This window comes from Bos mutus, chromosome 19, assembly GCF_027580195.1.
Source record: "Bos mutus isolate GX-2022 chromosome 19, NWIPB_WYAK_1.1, whole genome shotgun sequence".
In the NCBI taxonomy this organism is placed as follows: domain Eukaryota; kingdom Metazoa; phylum Chordata; class Mammalia; order Artiodactyla; family Bovidae; genus Bos; species Bos mutus.
The window spans coordinates 27,277,232-27,304,666 of NC_091635.1; the positions used below are offsets into that span (position 1 = coordinate 27,277,232).

Sequence of the window (27,435 nt, forward strand, 5' to 3'; positions counted from 1 at the left end):
GTCTATGGGGTCGCACAGAGTCAGACACGACTGAAGCGACTTAGCAGCAGCCATCTTTTTAATGAAGCCATTCTTCACAACTGGTTATTTAATTGAACACAAGAGTAGACTTCTCATTGATTTGTGTTCCTTTTAGATGAGAGGACTTGGTTGCCGTGTTGCCCTGTATCTGGGAATCGTACATAACCTTTGGAACCTGGTATTTGCCACATCAAGTAGTCTATGCATATGTAGGCTTCTGAGTTTATGTTTTTCAGGCTTTTGAAAAATAACTTGGGACAAGAGGAAAGAGTCTTATTAGGGGGAAAAGCTGAATTCTGGGATATATAATTTTATTCTTATTAGAAAAATTATGTTTGAAAGATTATCATCATAAAGTTATATATTTTTCTTCTGCCTTCCTGGTGGCTCAGTGGGTGAAGAATCTGTCCGAAATGCAGGAGACACAGGAGACACAGGTTTGATCCCTGAGTTGGAAAGATCCCTTGGAGGAGGAAATGGCAACCCATCCAGTATTCTTGCCTGAAAAATCCTGTGGACAGAGGAGCCTGGCAGGCTATAGCCCATGGAGTCTCAAAGACTTGGACACGACTAGGCGACTAAACACACACGCGCGCGCTCACACTTCTGCCTCCATCCTTTTTTCTTCCAGGATTGTGTGCTGCTTGTAACAGTGAAAAATCATGGAAGTAAAGAGGTTTTTTTTTTTAATTACTTGTTGTATCAATCAGGTTTGCTGCATAGTTAAATTTCCTCGATGGAAAATGCCTGTCATTGGAAAGATGATTTTTTTTATCCTTCATGGAGTAACTTTGGAATTTTAATTACTTCCATGGCCATACATGATAGAAATCTGTTTCACCAGAGGTTTGACTGAAATGAATTTCAAGGGAGAGGGAGCACCTTTTTCCCTGAGAGAAGAGGGCTGTAGATTACTTTTAGATTATATAAAGCTTTCGGAGGAGGGGAGGGTGGTAAAAGACGTAGAACAAGAAAGTTACTCTAGTCTGTTGCCTTGTGTTTTAGAGAAACCAAAATTACTTTAGTGGAAACTCTACGGTATTCTGTCATAGAACACATGGAGGCGTGTTCATAGTTCGCTGCTGATGTCAGTTCTTGCGTAATTCGAGGAACCTGTTTGACTCCTGCTGTTAGTCTCTGGCAGTGGTATGTGAATCCTCTCAGAGAGCTCCTGGCTCTTCTCCCATGTGGGGTTCTGCGGCTTGGGAACTGGATGCCTTTGTGCCACTGTGGTGATGAGCTCATGCTTCCCTAGACTGCTGCTTTTCAGGTGCAAGGTTGAAGGGTAGGTGGACGGGTAAGCAAATTCCCAGCAGGGAACTTTTAACCCTGGAAGGCTTTTGGTTAGTACCTAGGTCCCTAGCTGTGCTCAAGCCAAAGAGAGGTGAGGTACAGTCTGTGGGGTTAATGCATGAGATAACTGGTGGAACTTGTTTACTTTGGATGTGAAGCTATTGGTTTGTTTAGACTTCTTTGGTATAATAGGCATATTGGATGGAGGAGGATACTACTTTTAAAATTTTTATTTATTTGTTTTGGTTGAGCTAGGTCTTCATTGCTTTCTCTGGTTGCGGCGAGCAGAAGTTACTCTCCAGTTGTGGTGTGTGAGCTTTTCCTTGCGGTGGCTTCTCTTGTTGTGGAGCACAGGCTCGAGGTGCGTGGGCTTGGTAGTTGTGGCTCGTGGGCTTAGTTGCCCCGTGGCATGTGGGATCTTCCCAGATCAGGGATTGAACTTGTGTCCCCCGCATTGGCAGGTAGAGTCCCATCCGTTGTACACCAGGGAAGTCCAGAGAAGGATACTACTATTGGACTTGGAGGATGGCTTCTTCTTTATTTATTTTTAATTGGAGGATATGGAGCATGGCTGATAAAGGCCTCAGGTTTCATCTCCTCCCATTCTTCTTACCCTGTTCTAGTTACCTTGGCGTTCAGTTCTCTAACACATCAAACTCATTTCCATCTCCTTGATGTTTGTTAATTCTTTTCGGAAGATGCTTTCCCCAGATGTTCCTAGGGCTTGGCTGCTCATGGAGAGGCTTCTGAGAGCCAGGCCCCCAGCCCGTGCCCTTCCCCATCTAACAACACCGTCCCCTGCTCCTAACTCCCCTTTATGATTCTCATTTTTCCATTCTTTTTATCACTGATGTATGAGATTATATTTGTTTCCTTCCTCTAGAATGTAAGGTCCAAGATTGTAAAAAATTGTCTTGTTAAGCCACTGGAACAGAGTTTATCAGTCTCAGCATTATTCACATTTCTAGACCGGATAATTCTTTGTTGTGGGTGGCTTAGTTGCTCCGTGGCACATGGGATCTTCCTGGACCAGAGATCGAACCTGTGTCCCCTGCATTGGCAGGCAGATTCTTTACCACAGAGCCAGCAAGGGAGCCCTTAATAGGATATTAAAGAATCAAACACTTGTTTAAGAAGGGTGAGACAGGGACTTCCCCGTGGTCCAGTGGTTAAGACTTTGTGCTTCCAGTGAAGAGAGCACAGTGTCAGTCCCTGGTCAGGGAGTGACGATTCTACATGCTGTGCAGTGTGGCCAAAAAATATTTTTTCTTGTTAACATCTTAAATTCCTATCCATATGACTGAGTCTTGTAAGGTGAAACTAAGGCCCTTGAGTCTTTCCTGAGGGAGATAGCCTACTTAAAAAATATTGAGGGTCATTTTTTTCTCCCCACTGGGGAATTTTTTTCAGTACTTTGGTACAAAAACTGTAATTTACTGTGTAATCAAAGTTGAGATCAAAGGAAAGTACTGTTACTTGAGGTCTCTCAGCATGAAAGTGGATGGCATTAAGATTTAGATTTTTAAAAATTATTTTTTCTTTTTAAAATAACTTGTAAACAAAACCTCAGTTTTATAACAGTAGAATACCATTTGAATAAAGGCCTCAAATTATAGTGGTAACTACAATATCCTTAGATCATTTTAAATATATGAAAAAAGCAGCTAAATTGGATTCTTCATTTATCAAATTAAAAGGCAGCATCATTGTCTTGTCCTCAGGAGGGTTCCTGCTCCTAAAATGTATGAATATTTGAGAATTGGATAGAAAAATAAGTTTTGTCTTTTGAGGAGTAGAAGAAAGCACTTTTTAAAAGTGCATTGCTTGAGTTTTATAGAGACTTATCTCTGAATTCTAAGATAAAGTTGACATTAAGAAGACTTAAAATAATGCTCTCTGCTCTTTATTTCAAAGAAACTGTCTCCTGAGGATGTATAAAGCTTATTTTATCATGGTTTTTAAGATGGAAGGGATTAAGAAAGGAATGAGAATTTTTCTGAAAATCAGGGACTCTGAAAAACAGAGATGGTGAGGTGTGTAGTTTGAATTTAATAGATCAGAAAGGAAAGACTTAATTCTGTGATGAACTTTTTTTCTTTTTTGTTTAATTTCACGAGTGTTAGATTCTTAAAAATGCAATAGACAGTGATTCCAGAAGGCCTGGATTTGTCCTCTGATTAAATGTTAATCACTAAAGTTTGTCTTTCTGTTATAAAGCTTTATGAATTGTTTTTGCTTCATTTGTTCTTAACTGAAAGCACTTCTCAAAGCAGACCCTCTGCATTGGGTTAGTGCTTGTAGTATCCATCTTGAGTTGGTTTGAATAACACTTCTTTGGGGAATCTTCAGGGAAAGGAAAGTTGGGTTAATTTAAATTTGTATAAATTGGTCTGGTCTGGGAAAATGTAGAGATCTGGTTGTATTCTATCACTAAGATCGGAATTTCGAGTGAGTTAAGTTTTTATTTAGGAAAAATAATGGAAAATTGCTAAACCCAACCAGCTTGCAGTCGAGATTTGTTTCATAGTGATGAGTGAGGTAGAAAGGGACAAGGAGACCTGAGTTTGAGTCCTTACTCTGCAGTTTCCTCCTGAGTGATCATGGGAATTGCCCTTAGCTCAGTCGGTCTGCCTCTTACAGTAGTGTGTAGACAGACTCCTGCTCCTCGAACTTCAGAGTTCTCACCTGTAAAATGGGAGTGATAATACTTTACTGTACAGGGCATCACTGTATACTCCGTGTCCCTGACAGGAGAGTGACATGCTTGCAGTCTTTGTGAAGGCAGCAGGGAGGCTGAGAGCCACTGCTGGTAGTCAGCGCTAAAGACAGTCACTTGATCAAAGTGTGTGCGCACACACACACACTCCACAGCTTGCAGGACCTCAGTTTCCTAACCAGAGACTGAACCCGGGTCATGGCAGTGAAAGCCCAGAATCCTAACCACTAGGCCATCAGGGAACTCCCAAAAGTGATTTTTTTGAGGGATCTATTTTGAAATTGGAGTTTGAATTGAGCCTATTTTAAAAAGGTATCTTTAACTGTGTAATGTATTAGTGGTCTTTTGCAGTGGGTGACTTTAAAAAAAGGTTTGCCTTGCTAGAGAATTACTGCTTTGCCTAATAAGTGACACTCACTATCAGATTTAAGGTTTCCTTCAGGTTATTTCTTATTTCGTAGCACGTAGGTTGGTGGGTCTGGGAAGAATTAGGGACTTGTCTGAACCTCTTTTCCAGGTCATTCTAGAAGACAGTTTCAGCCGTGGCAATGGCCAAAGTAGGTAAAACGGGAACCCCAGAAAAGGCAGAAACTGAGGTGACTGGAATTGACAATGTTTGTTTCTGAATGGACTATAATTTTCCCTATTGTTAGGCTGCTGGCTATATGCCAGCTATGGAGACCTGAGTGGAATGGTCATAGTGATCCCAGAGAATTGAATAGAAGAAAGTTTATTTCTTCTTCTCCATATGTTTCTTTCATTTTAACACCCGCCACACTCTGTGATAGATGTTCTGCTTATTAGCATTTACTATTTTGACCAGTTCCTCAAGCCTAGTATGTTAGATTCCTGGGAAAGGAAAACTAGACTTAGTTTTGAAACCAGAAATGAGGAGGTAGTTCCCTTAGAGGAGAGTCAGCTGCTTGTTCTTTGAAGTGAATTCAGACACTTCTCCCTGTGGGAGCCACCCAGCCAGAGTAGTGTCCAGGTTTTTGTGGTTGGAGCAAAAAGTTCTGTTGGGCATACAACCTTTAGAGGCATTACACTGGGAGGAGTTGGGATTTTGAAGACATTCACAGTAATGTTTTTAATTAAATTTTACTTACCTACAAATGTTCTTGGTTTTATAGAAACTGAAATATTTGCTGTTTTATCATTCTCCGGGCATTGAGAGAAGTTTTTAAGTGTTCTTTATTCACAGAAAGATTTTGTTCACTCCTATAAAGAGTTTAGAACGAAACCTCTGCAGTTATTTGGCTTTTGACTTTTAGGGGTTCAAGAAGTGGGATTTCCTTAGGGTGACTTTTTGGAGGTATTGTTCTTGAGTTTTGGTTTTGGCTTTGCCCCCTACTTCAGTGTCTTAGGGTAAGAGTCCCCTGGCTTTAGTTTCATTTGTGAAATGAGGAACACTTAGAAACTCTTAATAGGGAGACAGCCATATAGTTTCTGAGTTTTAAGTGTTCAGCCACTGATGATGGGTTAAATTTGCACATAGTACTTATGCCCTTATCAGATTCCAGTCATGTGACTATATCAGGGGTCAGTAAAGTTTGGCCCACGAGTCAGATCTGGTCCATGATCTGTTTTGTATGGTACAATGACTAAGAACGTTTTTTTACATTTTCAAAATGTAAAGATCAAGAGAATGAAAAGACAAGCCACGGAATAAGAGAAAATATTTGCAAAAGGTACAACTGATAAAAGACCATTAGCTAAAATGTATAAAGAACTCTTAAAACTCAACAATAAGAAAACAGCCCAATTAAAAAGTGGGCAAAAGACCTGAACAGGCACATCATCAAAGAAGAAATATAGATGCCAAGTCAGCACTTGAGAAGAGCCCAACATCACGTGTCACTTGGGAATTGCAAATTAGAACAACAGGACTGCACACCTATTAGAATGCCCAAAATTCAGAATTCTCGCAAAGATATGGAACAGTAGGAACTCTTACCTGTTGCTTGTGAGAATTGCAGATTGATACAGCCACTGCAGAAGATATTCTGGCAGTTTATTACAAAACATACTCTTACCATATGATCCATCAGTCATCAGATCAGTCGCTTGGTTGTGTCCGACTCTTTGCGACCCCATGAATTGCATTATGCCAGGCCTCCCTGTCCTTCACCAACTCCCAGAGTTCACTCAGACTCACGTCCATTGAGTCAGTGATGCCATCCAGCCATCTCATCCTCTGTCGTCCCCTTCTCCTCTTGCCCCCAATCCCTCCCAGCATCAGAGTCTTTTCTAATGAGTCAACTCTTCGCATGAGGTGGCCAAAGTACTGGAGTTTCAGCTTTAGCATCATTCCTTCCAAAGAAATCCTAGGGCTGATCTCCTTCAGAATGGACTGGTTGGATCTCCTTGCAGTCCAAGGGACTCTCAAGAGTCTTCTCCAACACCACAGTTCAAAAGCATCAATTCTTACTCCTTGATATTTACCCAAATGAGTCAAAAACTTATGTCCTCACAAAAGCCTGCACAAGGATGTTTATATCAGCATTATTCATAATTGCTCTAAGACTTGGAAGCAACTCAGATGTCCTTTAGGAGGTGAATGGATAAAACAAACTGGTACATCCAGATAGTGGAATGTTATCCAGCGCTAAAAAGAAATGAGTTTTTAAGCCATGAAAAGACATGGAGGAAACTGAAATGCATATTATCAAGTGAAAGAAGCCAATCTGAGAAAGGTACATGCTGTATGATCCCAACAGTGTGACAGTTGTGGAAAAGGCAAAACTATGGAGACATTAAAAAGCTCAGTGGTTGCCAGGGGTTCAAAGGACGGGGGCAGGGAGGGATGAATAGGCAGAGCATAAAAGAATTTTTAGCAAAGTGAGATGATTCTGTATGGTATGACATTGGTGTTTACGTGCGTGCTGTGTAACTCAGTCATGTCCAGCTCTTTGCAACCCCATGGACTGTAGCCCGCTAGGCTCCCCTGTCCATGGAATTCCCCAGGCAAGAATACTGGAGTGGGTTGCCATGCCCTCCTCCAGAGGATCTTCCCGATTCAGGGATCAAACCCGTGTCTCTTACATTTCCTGCATTGGTAGGTGGGTTCTTTACCACCAGCACCACCTGGAGAGCCGACTACATTATTGGACAGTTGTCATTATTTGTTGTTCAGTCACTAAGCTGTGTTCAACTCAGCGACCCCATGAGCTGTGGAGTGCCAGGCTTCCCTGGCCTTCCCTATATCCTGGAGCTTGCTCAAACTCATGTCCATTGAATCGGTGATGCTATCCAACCGACTCATCCGCTGTCACCCCCGGGTCCTCCTGCCCCCAGTCTTCCCAGCATCAGGGTCTTTTCCATTATATATTTGTCCAAACCCATGAAATGTACAACTGCGTGAGTGAACCCTAGGGCTTCCAGTAGTCCAGTGGTTAAGAGTCCACCTTGCAATGCAGGAGACACGGGTTGACTCCCGGGTCCAGGAACATCCCACATGCCTTTGGAGCAACTAAGCCCATGCACCACAACTACTGAGCCCGTGCTCTAGATGCAAGCCGCAGACTACTGAAACCTGCGTGTCCTGGAACCTGTGCTTGGCCGTAAGAGAAGCCACGTCTGTGAGAAGCCTGAGCGCTGCAACTAGAGAAAGCCCACCTGAAACAACGAAGACGCAGAGCAAAGCCAAAAAGAACGAAATGATTTAGTTCAATTAAAAAAAGAGAGTGAACCCCAGTGTAAACTGTGGGCTTTGGGCGATTATGAGGTATCAGTGTAGCTTCATCAGTTATAACAAATGCAGCACAGCAGGATGCAGATAGTGGGGTACTGTATGTTTGGCTGGGGGGACAGAGGTTTTAAGGGAACTCAGTACTTTCTGCTCTTTTGCTGTGAACCTAAAACCGCGGTTAAAAATGAAATTTAGTAATGTAAAAGGCTGTCAAAGCAAAATAAAAGAATAATGTGCAACAGAGACCATAGACAGTTTACAGAGCCTAAAGTATTGTTTTTATCTGGCCTTTAACGGAGATTTACCGAGCCCAGGACTGGATCACGGTGCGCCTAGGAGATGAGTGCCTAGTTTCTCTGGTGTCGTGCCCGGGCCTCTGGTTCTTCTGGTACTCAGTGTCTCTCAGGGCAGAGTTGTTCTCTTGAATTTGTTTCTGCTTAACTTGCAGGTATATGAGTGACCTAAAGCTGCAGATTAAAACGGAGAGAGAGCAGTGCCAACTGCACGCAGGGCAAGGATGCCAATTCCTCCTCCTCCTCCTCCACCCCCCGGTCCTCCTCCTCCTCCCACTTTTCATCAGGTAGGTTGTCCTTCCACTCAGCTATCTCAAAACCTGAATGCATACTTAGGGCTTCCTGGTGTAAGACATATGGTGTGGGAAGATGGAGACTGAATAAAAGTCTGTCTTCCTCAATTAGTTCTGATTCCTGAGAAGTCCTCTTGGGACCATATGGCTTGTCTTGGCTTTCCTCTCCTGGTTCAGTCTAAGTGGAGCTTTGAGCAGGTGGCATCAGTGTCTCTTCCCTGTTAAACTATTTGTGACATAAAGGTCGGTGTATCCTTTCTCTGTGCCCCAAAAGAGACTTACCTAGCTAGTTTGTTTCAGTACTAGGACTAGAACTCAGACCTGCCAACTTGTGTTTTTTTTTCCTTCTAAGTTTTGGGTTTTAGACATTTTGTTTGAGAATATGTATGAATCCCCTTTTAAAACCTTATTTATTTTTGGCTGTGCTGGCTCTTCATTGCTGTGGGGGCTTTTCTCTAGTTGTGGTGAGCAGGGTCTCCTCTCTAATTGCGGTGCTCGGGCTTCTCATTGAGGTGGCTTCTCTGGGGAGCATGATCTCTAGGCGTGAGGGCTCAGTAGTTGCGGCACGTGAGCTCAGTGGTTGTGACTCTTGGGCTCTAGAGCACTGGCAACGATAATTATGGCGCCCAGGCTTCGTTGCTTAGAGGCATGTGGGATCTTTCTGGATCAGGGATTGAACCCATGTCTCCTGCCTTGGCAGGCAGATTCTTTGCTACTGAGCCACCAGGGAATCCCTGGATTCCCTTTTCAGTTGAAATTTTATGTGGAAGACCAATAAGTAAAGTAGGTAAAAGCAGAACTGCTCTTGATAGAGTAGAGTTCAAAGATCCACAGTTAATCCTTGGATCCCTGTAGCCTTTAGGTTACTGCGCTGCATTGTTCTTAGTCATTCCCTCATAGCCTTTTCACTGGGGGCTTACTATGTGTCAGAGACTTGGCTGACTACAATTTCGAAAAGCCATATAATTTTACTCTATACTTTAATTTTCTCTATACTTTATAATTTTCATTTTTTAAAAACATTTTTTATTGTTTTTGGCTGTACCACTTGACTTATGGGATCTTAGTTCCTTGCTCAGGGATTGAACCTGTGCCCTCAGTGAAAGTGCAAGAGTCCTAACCATGGGACTGCCAGGGAATTCCCATGTAAGAGCTTATATATTGCTTGACTCTCCACATGAATTTATTTAAAAATTAAAAGGGGAAATATGCAGATAAGCAAAAAGAAGCAGATAAAAATCATCTGTGATCTTGACAACCTGAAATGAAGCAGATTCTGCTTTTAAGGGCTCCCAGTATAATGAGTGAGACAGGTAAGTCAACAGACAAAATCCATGCTATGCAGAGATATATGGGGCCATAAAAAGGGCACCTCACCAGTGGTCGAAGGAGAGGAGGTAGCCATAAGAGAAGCTTCTGGCGAGAGATGATGCTGAGCTGAATCTTGAAAGATGAGTAGAGTTTAGCCAGAAAAGGGTGAAGGTAGGCACTTGAAGTTGCTTAACTGGCATCCTCCTCGTTGTTCTTTTTGATTGACCTTTTAGATTACTTTCAGCTTTATGCTATTATAAACTGTTTTTTTCCTGTTATTATCTTTGTGCACTGCTCCAATTATTTTCTTCAAGTTAATTTCTGGAAGTAGAACTCTTGTGCTAGACTTTTGTGCTATTTTTTGTCTGTGCCTCATGGCATGTAGGCTTCCTAGGTGGCTCAGTGGGTAAAGAATCCACCTGCAGCGCAGGGGACGCAGGAGGTTCGATCCCTGGGTTGAGAAGATCCCCTGGAGGAGGGTGTGGCAACCCACTCCAGTGCTCTTGCTGGGAAAAATCCCATCGACAGAGGAGCCTGGAGGGCTACAGTGCATGGGGTCACAAAGAGTTGGACATGACTGAAGCGACTGAGCACGCACGCACGCTCGCACACGTGGCATGCAGGATCTTAGTTCTGTGACCAGGGATCAGACCTGTGCCTCCTGAAGTGAAAGCACGGAGTCTTAACTGCTGGACCACCAGGGAAGTCCTGTGCTAGACTTGCCTGAATCTTGTGACCACCACAGGGCAGGTTTTTGTTCTGTACGTTTTTTTAACATCTTCAGTGTGCCAGGCACTACGCAGGCAGTGCCTTGACAAAGCTAACAAACTCCTTTTGTAATTTTAACCTTAACCAATATCATAGGTAGATAATAATACTGTTTTACACTATGTATTTTTTTTATTGTTGAAGGTTTTTTTTTTTTCTTTTCATATTTGCTGGCTCTTTTGACTTTCTTCACCCTGTATTGTTCATGTGTGTGCACTAAGTCGCTTCAGTCGTCTGACTCTTTGTGATCCTATCTGTGGACTGTAGCCTGCCAGGCTCCTCTGTCCATGGGATTCTCCAGGCATGCATACTGGAGTGGGTTGCCATTTCCTTCTCCAGGGGATCTTCCTGACCCAGGGATCAAACTCAAGTCTCCTGCATTTCCTGCTTTGCAGGCAGATTCTTTACCTGCTGAGCCACCTGGGAAACCTCAGTACTGTTTATATAATCTTTCTTGCTTATTATCCTATTGATTTCTGAGTCATCTTGTTTGTTAATGCTATATAGATTTAGAACACTACCTTTGTTTCTATCATATGTTACGTTTGTCACTGATAATTTCTCCTTCCAGTGTGTTATCTGCATATTATATTCCTAAGTGAATAATCTATAATAAAGAGATCTGTTGGTCTTTTCCTGTATTTTGGTTGTCTTGATAAGAAGTCCTTCCCCTTACCTATTTTTTTCCATATAGTACTTCTGTGGGTTTATTTTTTTACACTTGAAATTTTTAATTCAGCCAGAGTAAAGCCCTAAGGTAGGTATTTAACTTTATAATTTTTTTCTGAAAATTAACCACTTGTTGGACTTCTTTGGCATCCCAGTGGTTAGGACTCTGAGCTTTCACTCCAGGGGGCTCAGGTTTGAGCCCTAGCCAGGGAACTAAGATCCTACATGCCCCATGGTGCATCCCCCAGAAAATTAACCACTAGTTTTTAACACCGTGTATTTAATGACCTATCCTTTCTGCACTGATGAACTATACTTTTATTTTTTCTTCTATAGATCTGGGCCTGCTTATGGAGTGTCTGTTTGTTCCATTAATCTAGGTGTCTGTCCTTGTGTTCTTGTTATAGTTGGTCATAGGACTGTTTCAAGATTTGAATGAGATAATGAAAGTAATGTGCTTATTATTATTAGCACAATGCTTCTGGTATAGTAGGGACTCCGTAAATGTTTGCATTGATGATGGTGATACAATACAGATAAAGCGTCTGACACAAGCCTAGCACATAGGTACTCTGTTAGATTGGTGCAGGCCTCCTATCAGAAGCCTCTAAACAGGAGGGAGAGCTGTCCCTTCACCGAAGGGACAGCATGAGCAAAGGGTGTGAGAAGGGTGTTTTTTGGCACATGTACCTTATCAGGCTAGACAGGCATTGCATGGAATCCAGTTTGCTGAAGACATTTATCCTGAACTTGTGATGAAGAGGATATTGAGGGTGAACTTTTGTTTCCCTCTTCCTTCAGGCAAACACCGAGCCACCTAAGCTGAGTAGAGATGAGCAGCGGGGTCGAGGCGCCCTCTTACAGGACATCTGCAAGGGCACTAAGCTGAAGAAGGTGACCAACGTTAACGATCGGAGCGCTCCCATCCTCGAGAGTGAGTCTGAGCTGCATCGCCTTGCGAACCGCCAGGACCCCAGGGTTGGCCTGGAGACTCGGCCTGGCTGTCATTTTTACTGTTGGATCTTGGGTGGGAGTTTTGTGTTAGGGTATTCTGTGACTGTCTTCTCATCTGTACTTTTGAATGCCTTAGAAATTTCTTTTTGACCTTTGAGAAACATTCTTGGGGTCTTAAGCCTCCCGTCTCCTCCTATGCCTCGTGCTTGTTAGGGCACATCCTTGGCTTTTCTGTGAGGGAACCACCACAGTCCTGAAAACTGATAAGCTGAAGCCAGTAATGATTTTTTAATTGCTGCAAGTGTTCTTGCTGGAGGGCCTCTGGGGAGCTGGCTCACACCTGGGTCCCAGAGCCATCAGCCCCTGATCATCTGGGACTTGGAGAGGAGAGCTTAGAGAACTCTCTTCATCCTGGTTACCCCTGTGCCCTAAATAAAGGAAGACTGGCTTCTCGTTCCTTTCGTTCTCTCTCATCACAGCCCAAAGTTTCATCCCCATGCCCACTTGAAGCTGTGGAGCAGAGAGGCTCACTTTCTATTTCAGTGGAAGGACAAAAGCAGTGGCGGTTTGCAAATTAAAGCCCAGGGAGAAGGACGGGTTTCTCCTCAGGATTGACTTGGTCACCAGCTCAGAGCACGCATGAAATGACAATCCTAATGGTGTGCTTTCCAGAGCCCAAAGGGAGCAGTGGAGGTTACGGTTCTGGAGCAGCTGCCCTGCAGGCCAAGGGAGGCCTCTTCCAAGGAGGAGTGCCAAAGCTGCGCCCTGTGGGAGCCAAGGACAGTTCAGGTATGTGGTAAGGACTTCCTTAGGGTATTTCTCAAATGTGTTCATTTTGGACTGATCCCAAGCGGGACCTCTGGAGATCAGGAGCACGGTAGAGGTGCGACAAAGAGGGGAGCAGGGGAGGAGTGACAGAGCAGAATAAAGCGGGAGCTGAGGCATTCGATGAAAGTGCGTTCGACTTGTAGCAGTAGTATTTGCTAATGGACCCTGAGCCTGAAACCAGGTTAAAACCCAGCACCGTACCTGCTGCCATGCAGGTTGCACAGAGGAGGCGGGGTGACACGGAGATAACTCACCACTGTGCACCTGGCTCTGTTGACCTGGTGCTGTCTGCTGTATTTGTAGAGAACCTGGCTGGTAAGCCAGCGCTCCAAGTCCCCAGTTCCCGAGCTGCTGCCCCGAGGCCTCCAGGGACCACAGCCAGCGGGCGTCCTCAAGATGACACAGACAGCAGCCGGGCCTCACTCCCAGAGCTGCCCCGGACGCAGAGACCCTCGTTACCGGACCTCTCTCGGCCCAATCCCACCAGCAGTACCGGGATGAAGCACAGCTCCTCTGCCCCTCCTCCACCTCCCCCGGGGAGGCGTGCCAACGCCCCGCCCACGCCCCTGCCTATGCACAGCAACAAAGCCGCGGCCTACAACAGAGAGAAACCCCTGCCGCCCACGCCTGGACAGAGGCTTCACCCGGTCGAGAGGGACCTTCTGCTCCACCCCCAGTCAAGCCGCCTCCTTCCCCTGTGAATGTCAGATCGGGACCAAGTGGCCAGTCTCTGGCTCCTCCTCCGCCGCCTTACCGCCAGCCTCCTGGGGTCCCCAACGGACCCTCCAGCCCCACGAATGAGTCAGCCCCCGAGCTGCCACAGAGACACAATTCTTTGCATAGGAAGACTCCAGGGCCTGCCAGAGGCCTGGCGCCTCCTCCGCCCACCTCAGCCTCCCCCTCTTCACAGAGTAATAGGCCACCTCCCCCAACCCGTGACCCTCCCAGCCGGGGAGCAGGTAAGTGCCTGGAAGTACCTTGTGTTTCCCCTCATACTCAGACTGAGTCTCTCTTCCTTTTCACCCTTCTCACCAAAGCTCTTCTTCAGTGACTGAAGTGAATACTCATTGGACAGGTTTATTAGTGCCTTTTTACATGTCAGATTCTCTTGTTAGGGAAACAGCAATAAATAAAAAAAAGGCAAAAAATCCTGTTCTGAACACTGAGGAAAATAAGTTAATAGAAAAAAATATATATGTGTGTGTATGTATAAAGAAAACAAGCAAAAAATATATATATAAAACACATAGTATATAGATGCTTTAGAGAAATACGAAGCAGAGAAAGGGGATGGGGTGTACTGGGGTGGGGATGAGGAAATACTTAAATTGCAGGGATGAGGGTAAAAGTAGGGTCAGAGAAGGCCTTACTGATAAAGCGACAGTTTGGCAAAGACCTGAAGAAACTGAGGGAATGCACTAAGCAGGCATTGAGAGCAGCAGATGCTAAGGCCCTGAGATTGGGGACAGCAGGGAGACCGCTGTGGCAAGACCAGGATATGCGATGGGACAAGCGACAGGACATGGAGGTCAGGAAGCTGGATTCCATGAAAGAGTAGCCAAGGACTTTGTGAAGGCTTCAGGTTTTAGTCCGTGTGAGATGAGGAGCCACTGGGTTGCGGGGAGGATGGGAACATGGAAGTAGCATTGATCTACCTTTTGAAAAGGTCACTGGACCCTGTGTTGAGAAAGACCACAGGAAGACAGAGGGGCCAAGGGAGAGCACTTGGGAGGCTAGGGCAGTGAACTGGGTGTATGGTGTATGCGTGGGTCACAGCAGCTTTGGGGAAAGATCAGTGTTCCATCGATCTTGTTTTTTTGTTTTGCTTTTAAATATCTATCTGTTCGGCTGCTTCCAGTCTTAGTTGCAATGCGTGGGCTTCTCTCTAGCTGTAGCTCGAGGGCTTTCTTGCCCCACACCATGTGGGATCTTAGTTCCCTGAACAGGGATCGAGTCCCCTACATTGGAAGGTGGATTCTTAACCACTGAACCACAAGGGAAGTTGTAGGTGTTCAGTTTTGAATGTCAAGTTTGAGACCTGAGGGTAAATCATGGATTGGCGATTGGCTCTGAGACTCTGCACTTCAGGGGGATGGTGTGGGCTAGAGAGGGGAATTTGAAGAATTTTGAGAACTACATGCTGGGGTGAAACCACCTGGGGAGTGAGTTCATTAAAGGAGAGGAGAAGTCTGGGGCGTGAGTCCTTCCTATAGCAGAGGCCAGAGCATTGAGAGTACTAAGGCAGAGGAAGCTGAGAAAAGGCCTGGAGTGAGGGAGAAAGGAGGAACGCGGAGAGAGTAATGGGAAAAGTCCGAGATAGTCAGTGAGCACCTGGGGCCTGTGCTGCAGGTGGGTCAGCTAAGCTGAAGGCTGAGAATGACACTGGTCTCAGCAACACGAAGAGTCATTTTGAGGATCCACAAACTACCCTTCTGAGTAGTTTTAGTGGAGTGCGGAGGAGAGGGTGACGCGAAAGTCTGATTGGATTGGGTTCAAGCATGCGGGAATAGGAGAGGCCTTGATGAAGACAGCGGTAGACATCTAGGGAGTTTGCTGTAAGGGGAGAGGGCTGCAGCTATGCGGAACGGTTGCTGGAGGAGGATATGAGATTGAGGGCTGATCCCCCTGCCCCATGCTCCAAGATGGGAGAGATTTCAACATCTGTTTGTATGCTGATGGAATGATCCTGTAGAGAAGGGAGATTGCCTGGATAATCCTCAGGGAGGCAGAAAGGAATGAAATCTGATCCACAGGTCAAGGGTTGATCTTAGGTAAGAATTCAGATAGTTCTTCTGGGTAGCAGGAGGGATGACTGAGCATATAGGCAAAGAAGCAAGTGAGTAGGTGGGTGTAGTGATGGGAGCGTGTGGAAAGTTTCTTCTGTTTTTTTGTTTTTGTGGTTCTATTTTCTTGGTGAGTTTGAAAGCAAGGACATCTGCTGTGAATGTGGGTAAGGAGTTAGAGGGAGATTTGAGGACAGAAGAGGGCATGAATTGGCCATCTGGGCGCACGGGTGAGTGAGTGAAAGAGGGAAGTGTGCTGCGATGACCAGTGACACAGAAGGCTCACTCCAGCTTAGGGGCCACATGTTTCAAGTGAGATTCATCAGCTCGACGTGTATTCAGCTGCGTCTCTGCCAGTCCTGAGTCGGGGCAGAGTTTAATTACCCAGGTTAGCGTTTTGTAGGCATGTGTGACCATGAGGGAGAGTCAGGCAAGGGAGGTAAGGGGGTGTGTAAGGGAGTGGTTATCACAAGGGACCCTGCTGCTAAACTGGGTGAGGAAAAGATTCAGGAACCTTTGAAAAGGTGGAAGAGAGGAGTTCTACAGTGTGACGGTGAGCTCTCTGGACTCTGAATCAAGCGAAGAAGTTGTGTCATCTTTCAAAATAGGTGAAAGTAGAGAGTGAATGAGACTCTGACAGCTCTCTGGGGCCTTCTTAGTGTTCTATAGTGTTAGTCGCGTCCAACTGTTTGCAATTCCATGGACCGTAACCTGCCAGAATCCTCTGTCCATGGAATTCTCCAGGCAAGAATATTGGCGTGGTTTGCCGTTCCCTTCTCCAGGGGATCTTCCCGACCCAGGGATTGAACCTGGGTCTCCTGTACTGAAGGCAGATTCTTTACCATCTGAGCCACCAAGGAAGCCCTTCTTAGGCCCAGGAATTTTGGCTCCCATATTCTGTTGTATAAGCTCTCCTGGTGGCTCAGTGGTAAGCAGTCTGTTTGTCAGACATCCAGGTCCCAATCCCAGGGTTGGGAAGATCCCCTGGAGGACGAAATGGCAACCCACTCTAGTATTCTTGCCTGGGAAATCCGATGGACAGAGGTGCCTAGCAGGCTACAGTCCATGGGGTCACAGAAGAGTCAGACACGACTTAGAGACTAAATAGCGACAATTCTTTTTTATCACTGGGCTTTGAGCGGCACCCTCCACAAATGGCTGTTGAACTTTGGCTTTAGACACCCCACGTGTATAGGTGAAATCATCGAATAGGGAGGTTTGTCACCAGGAAGCGTGTATTAAAGGCCCATTAGCCTGCACGCTGCTTGACTAAGTACAGAGATGTCAGTTCTGGGAGCTGGCCATGGCATCAGGTGGTCACATAGGAGCCTAGTACATGGCCAACCCTGTATCTCTCTGGCTTTAGCTGGAAGGATATAGTCCCAACATGACCTTTGATTTTACAAAGTTTTGGTTAAAAAAATTTTTTTAACTAAAGAATGTTTTTTAAATGACCCTTTAACTGAGCCAGAGCACATATCTTTCTAAACCCAACCAGGAATAGAAGCAGGGGAAAATGTAATTTCCGTGGGTTGAATTGAGTCGTTTTAAATGTCTGTAAACTTCTTGCTTCCCACTTCTCAGTTCTTTCTTTGTGATTTCTTTAGAATATTGTGAAGTTATAAGTCTTATTCTTCTATTAGCCATCACCAACTTTGAAGCCTGCCATTGGCCTCGGCCTACTTTCTGCATCAGTAACCAGAGCTGCTGCTGCGTCGCTTCAGTCGTGTCTGACTCTGTGCGACCCCATAGACGGCAGCCCACCAGGCTCCCCCGTCCTTGGGATTCTCCAGGCAAGAGCACTGGAGTGGGTTGCCATTTCCTTTTCCAATGCATGAAAGTGAAAAGTGAAAGGGAAGTCGCTCAGTTGTGTCTGACTCTTAGCAACCCCATGGACTGCAGCCCACCAGGCTCCTCCATCCATGGGATTTTCCAGGCAAGAGTACTGGAGTAGGGTGCCATTGCCTTCTCTGTTAGTAACCAGAACAACAGTTCTTAAAAATGATACTCTGAAAAAAAAAAAAATTGAGATATTTTAGTCAGAGATCTTGTGAGTATTGGCTCCATTTGTTTATGAGATTGGGCCTATCGCTCTGATTTCTGAGTTTGTTTCCTGATCTGTAAAATGATCTGTAAAATGATATTCATAGTAAATGAAAAAATGCATAGAAGTGCTTTTTAAACTGTGGTGTGCTGGTGAGCTTAGTGGATTTATGCAAAGGGCTTCTGGGTAGTTTTCGTGGACTTATTTCTATTAATTAATCATACTATGATAATGATAACATGTTATAATGTACTTTTGTTTCTTTATGAATGATTTACATTTGAAAGAATATGTAAAAAGGCAAAAGAATATGTAAAACAGGCAAAAGGAGTCTTTTGCCGTGCCCAGGGTGCTTAGAGACCAAAAATATCCCTTCTTATTGGTCCATAAAGTTTCTTTTTGAATTTTTTCTCTGTAGAGTAAAACACTATTTTAAAGGGCATTTTTTTCTTTTGAAAAGAATCAAGGATAGAGTGGGAGGTTGGGTTTAGTAGATGTAAGTGCAACATTGTAAATCAGCTATGTCTGTGTGCTCAGTCCTGTCCAGCTCTTTGCCACCCCATGGACTATAGTTTGCCAGGCTCTTATGTCCATGGAATTGTCCAGGCAAGAATATTGGAGCAGGTTCCATTCCCTACGCCAGGGGATCTTCCCAACTCATGGTTCGAACCTGGGTCTCTCACAATGCAAGCAGATTCTTTGCCATCTGAGCCACCAGGGAAGCCCTGCTTCAGTTTAAAACAAAAGAATCAATAACATCACGCTTTACTCAAAATTGGGTTTATCTTGGATTACAAAAGTTGATCTTCCCACCCTGAGGTTTCTTTTACACACTGCTTGTCTCTTGGGGTCATTGGGTTCCAGCTCTGTCACTTGAAGTAGTCTTAAAACTGGATGTGACAAACAGTAGAACCTGGTCAGGATTTCCATCCCTGAGCTAAGGAAGCCAAGCAGGTGGTTCTTCGTCCTGCTCCATTTTGCCTGTCCAGGTTGGCTCTCATCACTGCCACCTGCTCACAGCCTCACTGGTGTCCTTTTGAGCCTGGCTGATGCTGTCTACTTTAATTGCCCTATCCCCACCAGGGAGTCTGGGTAGACACAGATTTCCAGGACCCTACGAAATCTGACTGTGAAGAAGGCTGAGCACGAAGAATTGATGCTTTTGAACTGTGGTGTTGGAGAAGACTCTTGAGAGTCCCTTGGACTGCAAGGAGATCCAACCAGTCCATTCTGAAGATCAGCCCTGGGATTTCTTTGGACGGAATGATGCTGAAGCTGAAACTCCAGTACTTTGGCCACCTCATGCGAAAAGTTGACTCATTGGAAAAGACTCAGATGCTGGGAGGGATTGGGGGCAGGAGGAGAAGGGGACGACAGAGGATGAGATGGCTGGATGGCATCACTGACTCAATGGACATGAGTCTGAGTGAACTCCGGGAGTTTGTGATGGGCAGGGAGGCCTGGCGTGCTGTGATTCATGGGGTTGCAAAGAGTTGGACACGACTGAGCGACTGAACTGAACTGAAGAAATCTGACCATGAGGGAAATATTTTGAGGATGACCTGAAAGAGCTTTGGTTTGAACAGATTTGGTATGAAAACAGGGTTCAGAGATCTGCTGGGAGGTGTTAAGGAGGTTTCTCTTTAATTATTACTTCTAATGGACACTGTCCATGCTTACACAGACCTTGGAGATTGAGGGAGAGTTTACGTTCTGAATGTGTTTTGTGGGAAGCTAAAACTGACATTTACTGGGCCTAAGGTGCCAGACTCCTTGTCTATAAGCATCAACCCATTACTGTTTCATGCTTAACTACGGTTACTCTATAGAAATTCTGACAGTAATTCAGGAGGAATAATATATACTCTAATTATTAAGACAGTGTTGTTTGTTAAGCACAGTAGTATCTCTATGTACTGTGTAAGGAACAACTTCTTATTGGGCATAGCCTAGGTACCAAAAGACATACCTCCATCTCACTGGGTTATACATTTGTTGGGGAGGTAATTAATACTTGTGGTAATTATGAAAAGCAGTATGTAGCAGTTTTCTTACTGTGAAAGAGTAGGCTTGTTCTGGGTCTGTTAGATCTGTGACCTTAGATAAATAGCCAGAGTGCCCGTTTCCTCATTTATGCAATGCCACGGGGATAGTGCCACATACTTGTACGGGGCTGGCTATAAGAAGTTTTAAAGATTTAGTACACCGGCTCAGTAGTTGTGGTGTGTGGGCTTAGTTGCTCTGCAGCATGTGGGATCTTCCTGGACCAGGGATCGAACCTGTGTTCCCTGCACTGGCAGACACATCTTAACCACTGGACCACCAGGGAAGTCCAATGTCCAGCATGCTTTTGGTATTATCTAATACTTGATGGCAGATTGTCTTTTAAGGGTGAATTTGATATTTGGAAATGGCCAAAAGTCAGAGTCAGACATAGTTAAGATATAGTTAAGAATATTTTTGTTGGTGGTGCAACCTCAGAAAATGGGAAATGACCATCATATAATAATAATTATGGATCTGTCTGACTGGGTTTGGAGACAATTCTTAAGAGGCTTTTCCGATTTTTTTTGAGCAATGAGTCTGTCACTGGAAATATGTAACTTCTGTCAATGAAACTATTATACATAATTTGAAAGGCACACATTTTAGGCTGTGCTGCTGAGTGCTGGAATAAGTGACATAGTCTCTAAATGCTGCCAGGGAACAAAGGAGGAAATCAGAATAGAGTGGATTGCTTTGAGAAAGCCTTGAGAAGATGGGAATTGAGTTAAACCTTCAAGGATAGGTAGGATTTGATAGTAAGGACTGGTCACAGGAGGAAAGCATAGGTAATTCAGGTTATTTAGCAAATATTGATTAAATTCCTACCATTTGCTATACATCTGGCTGAGCTTGGGAACTCAGATGAATGGACACTGCTCTGACTTTAAGGAATGTACAGTATACTGGGAAAGAAGCACATATAATGAATAATTATAGCATAGTAGAGTAGTAGAGAGAGACAGAGGTAACAGTGGGAGTGTGGGTGGAATGGTGCCAGTTCGACCTAGGAGGCAGGCAAGGATGGAAAGAACGAAGGCAAGATCAGGTCACCTACGTGGTAGATTACGTGTAAGCAAGGAATATCGTGGGGTGATACTTGTGGAAGCTAAGGATTTGAAACTTTATGAGGTAGGAAATGCAAAGTGCTTGGAAAAGTTTGAGCTAGTATTTGAGGGAGATTAGTGAGTTGGTATGCAGAATGGATGGGAAGGCTAAAAGATCAGAAGCAAGGAAAACAATGGCGAGGCTTTTTGCAGTAGAACCAGCTAAAAGTGAGAAAGCCCTGACTTTGAATTGTGGAGGCAGGCGTGGAAAAGCCAAGAAGGAATCATCACGAATAAGTAGAGTTCTTGCCTGACTTGTCATGGGAAATGAAAAAGGGTCATCTGTTCATTCTGAACTTTGTCTCTGGAAGAATGTGATGTTGCTAAAGAAACAGGAGGACTTCTGGCGATCTGAGAGGTTGGGACTCTGCTTTCAGTGCAGGGGGCACGAGTTTGACCCCTAATCAGGGAAACTTAAGATCTCACATACTGCATCAGCACAGCCAAATAAATAACGTAAAATAAAGAAAGTAAAAATTTTGAAAAAGAAACAGGGATGAGAGGAGGGGGTGTGACATCAACATGCTGCCCAGAGGCTCCCAGAGGCTGGCTCTTCGGGAAGGTGCCGAGGTGCTCTTTTGACCCGTGCCTTTCACATCCCTCTGCCCATCACTGTCTCTGCATCCAAGCCTAACTGCTTTCGATTCTAATTGCAGCTCCTCCACCCCCACCACCAATGATCCGAAATGGTGCCAGGGATGCCCCCCCTCCCCCACCACCATACCGAGTGCACGGGTCAGAACCCCTGAGCCGAGGAAAGCCCCCACCTCCGCCCTCAAGAACGCCAGCCGGGCCTCCTCCACCACCGCCGCCCCTGAGGAATGGCCACAGAGATTCCATCACCACTGTCCGATCTTTCTTGGGTGAGTAGCTAGCGGTATTAGTCTTGTAGCTCCTAAGGGACTTCACTGACTCCAGTGGCCACTGCACAGTGGGCATGGCCAGTTGGTACCCTCTTCACTGCAGTTCCTTTCCTGATTTCCCTTCAGACTTCTGTTCCTATCCACGTACATTACTTTCCTTAGGTGAATTCTCAGCTCAATTGCTTTGGAAGAGATTAAAAGTAAAATGAGCAAGTGTTTTGTTAACTCTGATAGGAAGTGTTTTGCTAACTCTCTTGCTCCTCAAGGCTCATTATGTGTGGTTAGCTTTTAGGTCCGAGACTGTATCCTCTTCAGGATTATTGAGACAGGAATTTCATATTCTCTGAGGAAGAAAGGCTCCTTTCTGGACCTTTGAAAACAGAACATTCTATGCACAGCATTTATCTGATAATCCAAAGCCACTGACTAGCTCTGTTACTTTGAAGAAGTCACTTCATTTTTCTGGACCTCACTTCCCTTATCTGTGAAACAAGGAGATTGACTAAGTGGACTAGAGTTATCAGGTCCACTTTTCCAAGGTTATAAATGAATCTTGGGCTCCACCTGAGGGAATCTGATTCATTAGGTCTGTGATGAAGCACCAAGTAAAGACTGTCCAGCAGGTATTGTTAGACCCTCTGTTGAGGGACAGGGAGGCCTGGTGTGCATCAGTCCATGAGGTTGTGAAGTGTTGGACACGACTGGGCAACGGAACAACAACTGTTGAGGAAGTCTGGAAAGATCTGCATGGTCCGTTTTAGCCTGCGCACTGTCGACTCTTTAGTGATTACCTCTTCCCTGCCCCTGCTCTGGTTTCTTCCTATTAAGTGGACTAGGGTTTTTGCTTAGAAGATATGCCTTGTGGAATGGTAATCAAGTCACCCCCATAGGAAACTTGAGCTTTCATGTAGAGGAGCCGTGGGAGGGAGGAGCAGAGGCCATGCCATGGCTCTCCCAGCTGTGTTACAGAATTCCCTGAGGGGAGCCCAGACTGAGAAGGAATTAACCTGGTCAAAATCTCTCAGTAGCTGGTGACAGATATTCCCAGGTTAGCTTAATTTCTACCAGTTTGTGGATTCAGTTCAGTTGGTTTCCCGTGGTGATAGTCTTTAAGATGACTATGTTACTAAAACAGAATTATATTTCTTTCCCCTCCCAGGCAAACAGCTGGGCTCCTTTACTGGGATGTGCCTGGTTTGGAAACATCCAAACCAAAAGTTGTAAAGAGCCAGTTTGTGGAAAGAAGTAAAGAACCATTTCAAAGACTCATTCCTTAGTGTAAAGAGCCTTTGAACACACTCTGCATACCAGGCATGGAGAGCTGTTGCCGTCCTCATGGGTTTACTGAGCAAGGCAGGCCCTCACAGTGCATCAGGAAGGGTTAGGAGTAGCGGCGAGGCGTGTGGGAGCCGAGGCAGACTTAGGGATTAATTAGGCGGTGATAGGAATTAATGCTCCATTCCTTTTGCAGATGATTTTGAGTCAAAGTATTCTTTCCATCCAGTCGAAGACTTTCCTGCTCCGGAAGAGTATAAACACTTTCAGAGAATATATCCCAGCAAAACAAACCGAGGTAAGAAGAGAATCAAGAAAGTTCCTCCATAATTATGCAGGCTATAGAATTGATGTGTGTTTTTCTTAGGTTAACATTTGCTTCTTCTTGTCTGCATTTTCTTAAAAAGACAAAACCTCATCCCAGGTTTTAAAGGATAGCTCAAAGAGCCTGTCTGTCTCTTGTTTTAGGAATGTTTGGGTGATTCTGGGTCTGGTGAGTGACCTTATGTATGTGGTTTTTATTTATTTTTTTTTAGCTGCCCGTGGAGCCCCACCTCAGCCCCCCATTCTCAGGTGAAGCCTGGCTTGGTCCTGCTCCTCAGGAAAAGGATGGACCCTCTCCTCTTCTCAGATGGTCCCTTCCATTCCCCTGAAATCTGCATGACAGCTCCTGATGTGTTTCTCCAGTGCAACCAACCTCTAGACTCCAAGCGTCCTCCCAACTCACCTCCATCTGTGTATGCATCTCATCTCTGGACTTGGTGACGGACTGTCTGTATTGACAGTAGGGCCTCAAACCCTGCATCCATCCCTCTAGCAAGCCCTGCTGGCCAAATGAGGAAGCAGCTTCCATGTCTCCTGCTTTCCTCTGGGGAAAGGTGCCTTGTTGTGATGAATGAACTCATTGTCGGGGTAGGGTGGGAATGGTCCTCCCACCTTCTCCTACCCACTGTAGTGGGGTGGGGAGAGAGGAACTTGATGGCTACATTATATTTCTTCATTTTAGGAAGCTGGTATGGCCAGGACTTCCAGGAGTGGGCATTTTTAGTGAAACAGGAAAGGAGTTTGCAGAGAAATGATCTGTTTTAAAGGTCACGTTTGGAGCATAGGCAAGGAAATGGATCTGCTCTATTTTTAGGGGTATTTTGGTTTTGCTGTAACCCCACCCCACACCCATACCCAGAAATAGGCTGGATATAAACACTAAATACTAACCAGTTGAACTAAACATCAGTGAAAAGAGAAGGTGAAATAAACTGGGCATCCTTTCAGAGCTAGTCAGTTCCTCTGCAGCACAGGGACCAGGGGCCATGGTGGGAGCACTCTGGGACTCCCTGCTCCACTTCCGCAGGTGCTGAGGCTGAGGGATGTTGTCGTTCTCTCACCACCTTATCCCCTCAAGAGAAAAGTCCCTTTCATTCATTCATTATGGATTCTCAAATCCCTAAAACCTCTAGTGAGAGATAGGAAAATAGGGCCTTGGCCTTAACCTTGACCTTGACCTTGAGGCTGCCTCAGTCTTTTACTGCCTGGCTCCAGAAGCCCCTGGCCCTTTCAGTCCTGTTCAGAAACTGCAGCCCCCAGGATGACAAAGGAGGGAAGGGTGAAGCACCTTGTGGAAAGGTCCAGCTCTCTGGGCTGTGAAGACTTTGAACTAAGGCCCACCGGCTCTGAAATTCATAGCCCAGCTGACTGAGCAGGCTCTTCCCATTCCCTTCCCCATTTTGCCGCAAGCCTGCATAGGTTAACATTTCTGAGTAGAGACAGGTGAGGAAGCTTCTGGGGGAGTCAAAGATTCCTCTGTGCCAAGAAGCACCATGACTTTGGTGAGGTGTGCTTCGATCCAGTTGATCTTCTATGGCAGCCAGCAGTGTTGTTTCATCTTCCAAGTCCTAGTTGAAGAGCCCAGAGAAAATGGAGGTTCCCAATCTAGGTAGGACCTGAGCTTGGATCATGGTACAGGGACTTGCCCTTCTCCGACAGCAGAATGGAGCTCCACATCCAGCTGGTGTGGTTTGCTTAAGCTCTTGAGTGCAGAGGCTGCTCAGAGCTTAGAGTGAGAGCAGAGGAACCATGCTATTGTTTGGAACAAATGGGGAAAAGTCCACGAAGACTTTTCACCAGGTACGTCACAGGCTTAAACTGTCCTAGGGACTTTCCAATCTATTGAATCACAAACTAAGGGTCTTTTCATGGTGCCCAGTGAAACCCAGGTCTTCCCACTGCTAGATGAGAGAGCTTGTAACTTGGGTTACTTGTCTGGGGTCTGCTATCCTTTGCCATCCCCTGGACCATACTGACTGTTGAGGCAAACCGCAACACACTTTTTCTAATCGTTCTTTTATTTATAATTCTTATTTTCACATCTGTTAGCAGTTACCTCTCAGCAGTATCCCTGGCATCCTGAAGCCAGGGGAGCTGAGAGAGGGGATGCTAGTGGAGGGCAAAGGAGAAAGTGCAAGACTTGACACTGCAGCAGAGTTCCAGGGTAGACACTGACCGGTTACTGCACTCGGACTGTGAAGTCTTCCCATTTGTTTTTGAAATGGGAGTTGATGCCTTTTGTATAATGTTATCAAAGTGTTACCTTCCCCCACTACCCCCACTACTCAAACACAGAGCATTGAAATAAGCGTTACACGTAAAAGCCAAACCCCAGGTTTTCATTGGGGCTTCTTCGTCCTCCCCTGTGCCCTGCTGCCCCCCATATTCCCCAGAATTTGGACTGTGTCATGTGGGTATGGATTGTACTTTCAGTTTCTTGGCCTCATGGGAAAAGGCCTGGGACTAGATCTAGTCAGCTGGATTTTCTTCCGCAGAGCATGTTGATGACACAGTACCTATTTAAATGTCTTTGCCTTATACCTTATTTGGTTCCTTTGTTAATAACAGATTTATTATCATGTATATTTACTATTGAAGAATGGGAATGTGAGCCTCATAGTTACTGATCTATTTTGTACGCTGTAAAAAGCTTGTAATATAGGTTTGAGGTGGGCTGGCTATAAGAGCACTAAAACTTCTCACCTTTTAAACTGCTCTTTTTATCTGCTTGTGGGAATGTCGTCTCTTCAGTGGAAGATTGGGTGGTCTCATGTTGAGGCTGTTGCCCAGTCCCATTAACTCCCTTATTCCTTCCTGGAAGGAAGAGACATTGCCCAGCTAAGCATCAGGAAGCTGTGCTAAAAGCCCTCATGTGGGTTTGGTTTTATGCTGTTTTTCTCAAGTGGGAAAAACTTAATAGTTGTTTCTTACCGCCCTTTCTGGGAAACAGGCCAGTGGCCTCCAGGTTTTTCAATGAGCTCGATGTCCCCGTGTCCCTCATCTCTGGTCCCCAGACCTGGATCACAGCACTTTAATATTCCAGGTTTTCTCTCTGGTGGGGCTTTCCTCCAGCCACAGCGCCCCCAGTAGTTTCACCGCCTGGGCCTGCTGAGCGAGAGCACTTCAGGTTTTCCCACCAACAGATGGGAGGCTCCGGCCTCCAGAAAGTATACCAGCTCTCTCAGCTGGTGGAGGCGAGGAGACTGGCCACTGCACTGGGGGCATCCCCTCACCCCACAGCTTCCCAGCTTGAAACCCAGACTCACCTCCAGGGAGAGGTGAGAGAAAATTGTAAATAGACTTGCTACAGAGCAACTCAGGGTTGGGGTGTGTTTTAATTCTCCTGATCACTTGAAATAATCTGTAGGCTGCATGCTTATGGGAGTGGGGGAGGAGTGTGACTCCAGGGTCCTTCCCTTCTGCAAAGCTCTGGGGGTGGAGTAAAGGGCGGCTGAGGCCCTTTGATGGCACTACACTGAGCTGTCTGTTCTTCTGGAAACCCAACCTACAATGAACTACAGATCAGATTCCTGACATTCCAGTTGTAGGCTTTCTTTCCCTGTTGAATCTCAGTCCCCAGCTCCACGTGGTCATGGTGGTTCTCTGGGCGCCACCCTAACTTAGGGAATGGGAGGCATTACGACTCTGCCTTCAGGACTCATCTCTTAAAAGCAGAATAAAGCAAAACGACAACCACCTTCAAAACACTTACAAAAACAAAATAAAGGATAACTAACCGAAGGAAGGGTTTGGTTCCATTCAACTCCACATTCATTGTGCCTTTACTTGTGTTAGATTTCTGTGCTTTCTTCCTCTGTCCCTCTTTGAAGCAATTAAATCTTCCTTGATAAACTGCTGTTTCCTTCTTTCTACTCTTGTTTCTGACAAGTGAGTGGGTTCCCTCTCTTAACTGTCTTGAACCTCATTCCACTGGTGGCAGAGAGGCTGAGCCTTCTCTTCTCGTGTCTAACCTTTGTCTTTTCCCATGGCAACCAGCACGGGAGCCCTCATCAACACTGAATACAAGACTAGAGTGACGTGTGTGAAGAGTGTGTGTATGTATGTGCGTGTCCATCTTGGCATGTTGATCAGTTTCTCTCTTTTTAAAAAATAATTTATTGTATGATTTATTTTGGCGGCGTTTCTGATTACAGTACTCCCTC

The 27,435-nt window shown here is 45.3% G+C and overlaps 1 protein-coding gene across 1 annotated transcript in view; it reads left to right on the top strand.

The window, feature by feature from the left end:
* Window positions 1-27,435, top strand: part of WIPF2 (WAS/WASL interacting protein family member 2) — a 39,784-nt gene extending 12,349 nt beyond the window's left edge. The window contains 8 exon segments of the mRNA XM_070389806.1: window positions 8,167-8,298; window positions 11,854-11,986; window positions 12,679-12,795; window positions 13,138-13,479; window positions 13,482-13,793; window positions 21,467-21,673; window positions 23,145-23,246; window positions 23,485-27,435. Of these exon segments, the coding sequence (XP_070245907.1) occupies window positions 8,236-8,298; window positions 11,854-11,986; window positions 12,679-12,795; window positions 13,138-13,479; window positions 13,482-13,793; window positions 21,467-21,673; window positions 23,145-23,246; window positions 23,485-23,525 (1,317 nt within the window). The 5' untranslated portion in view covers window positions 8,167-8,235 and the 3' untranslated portion in view covers window positions 23,526-27,435.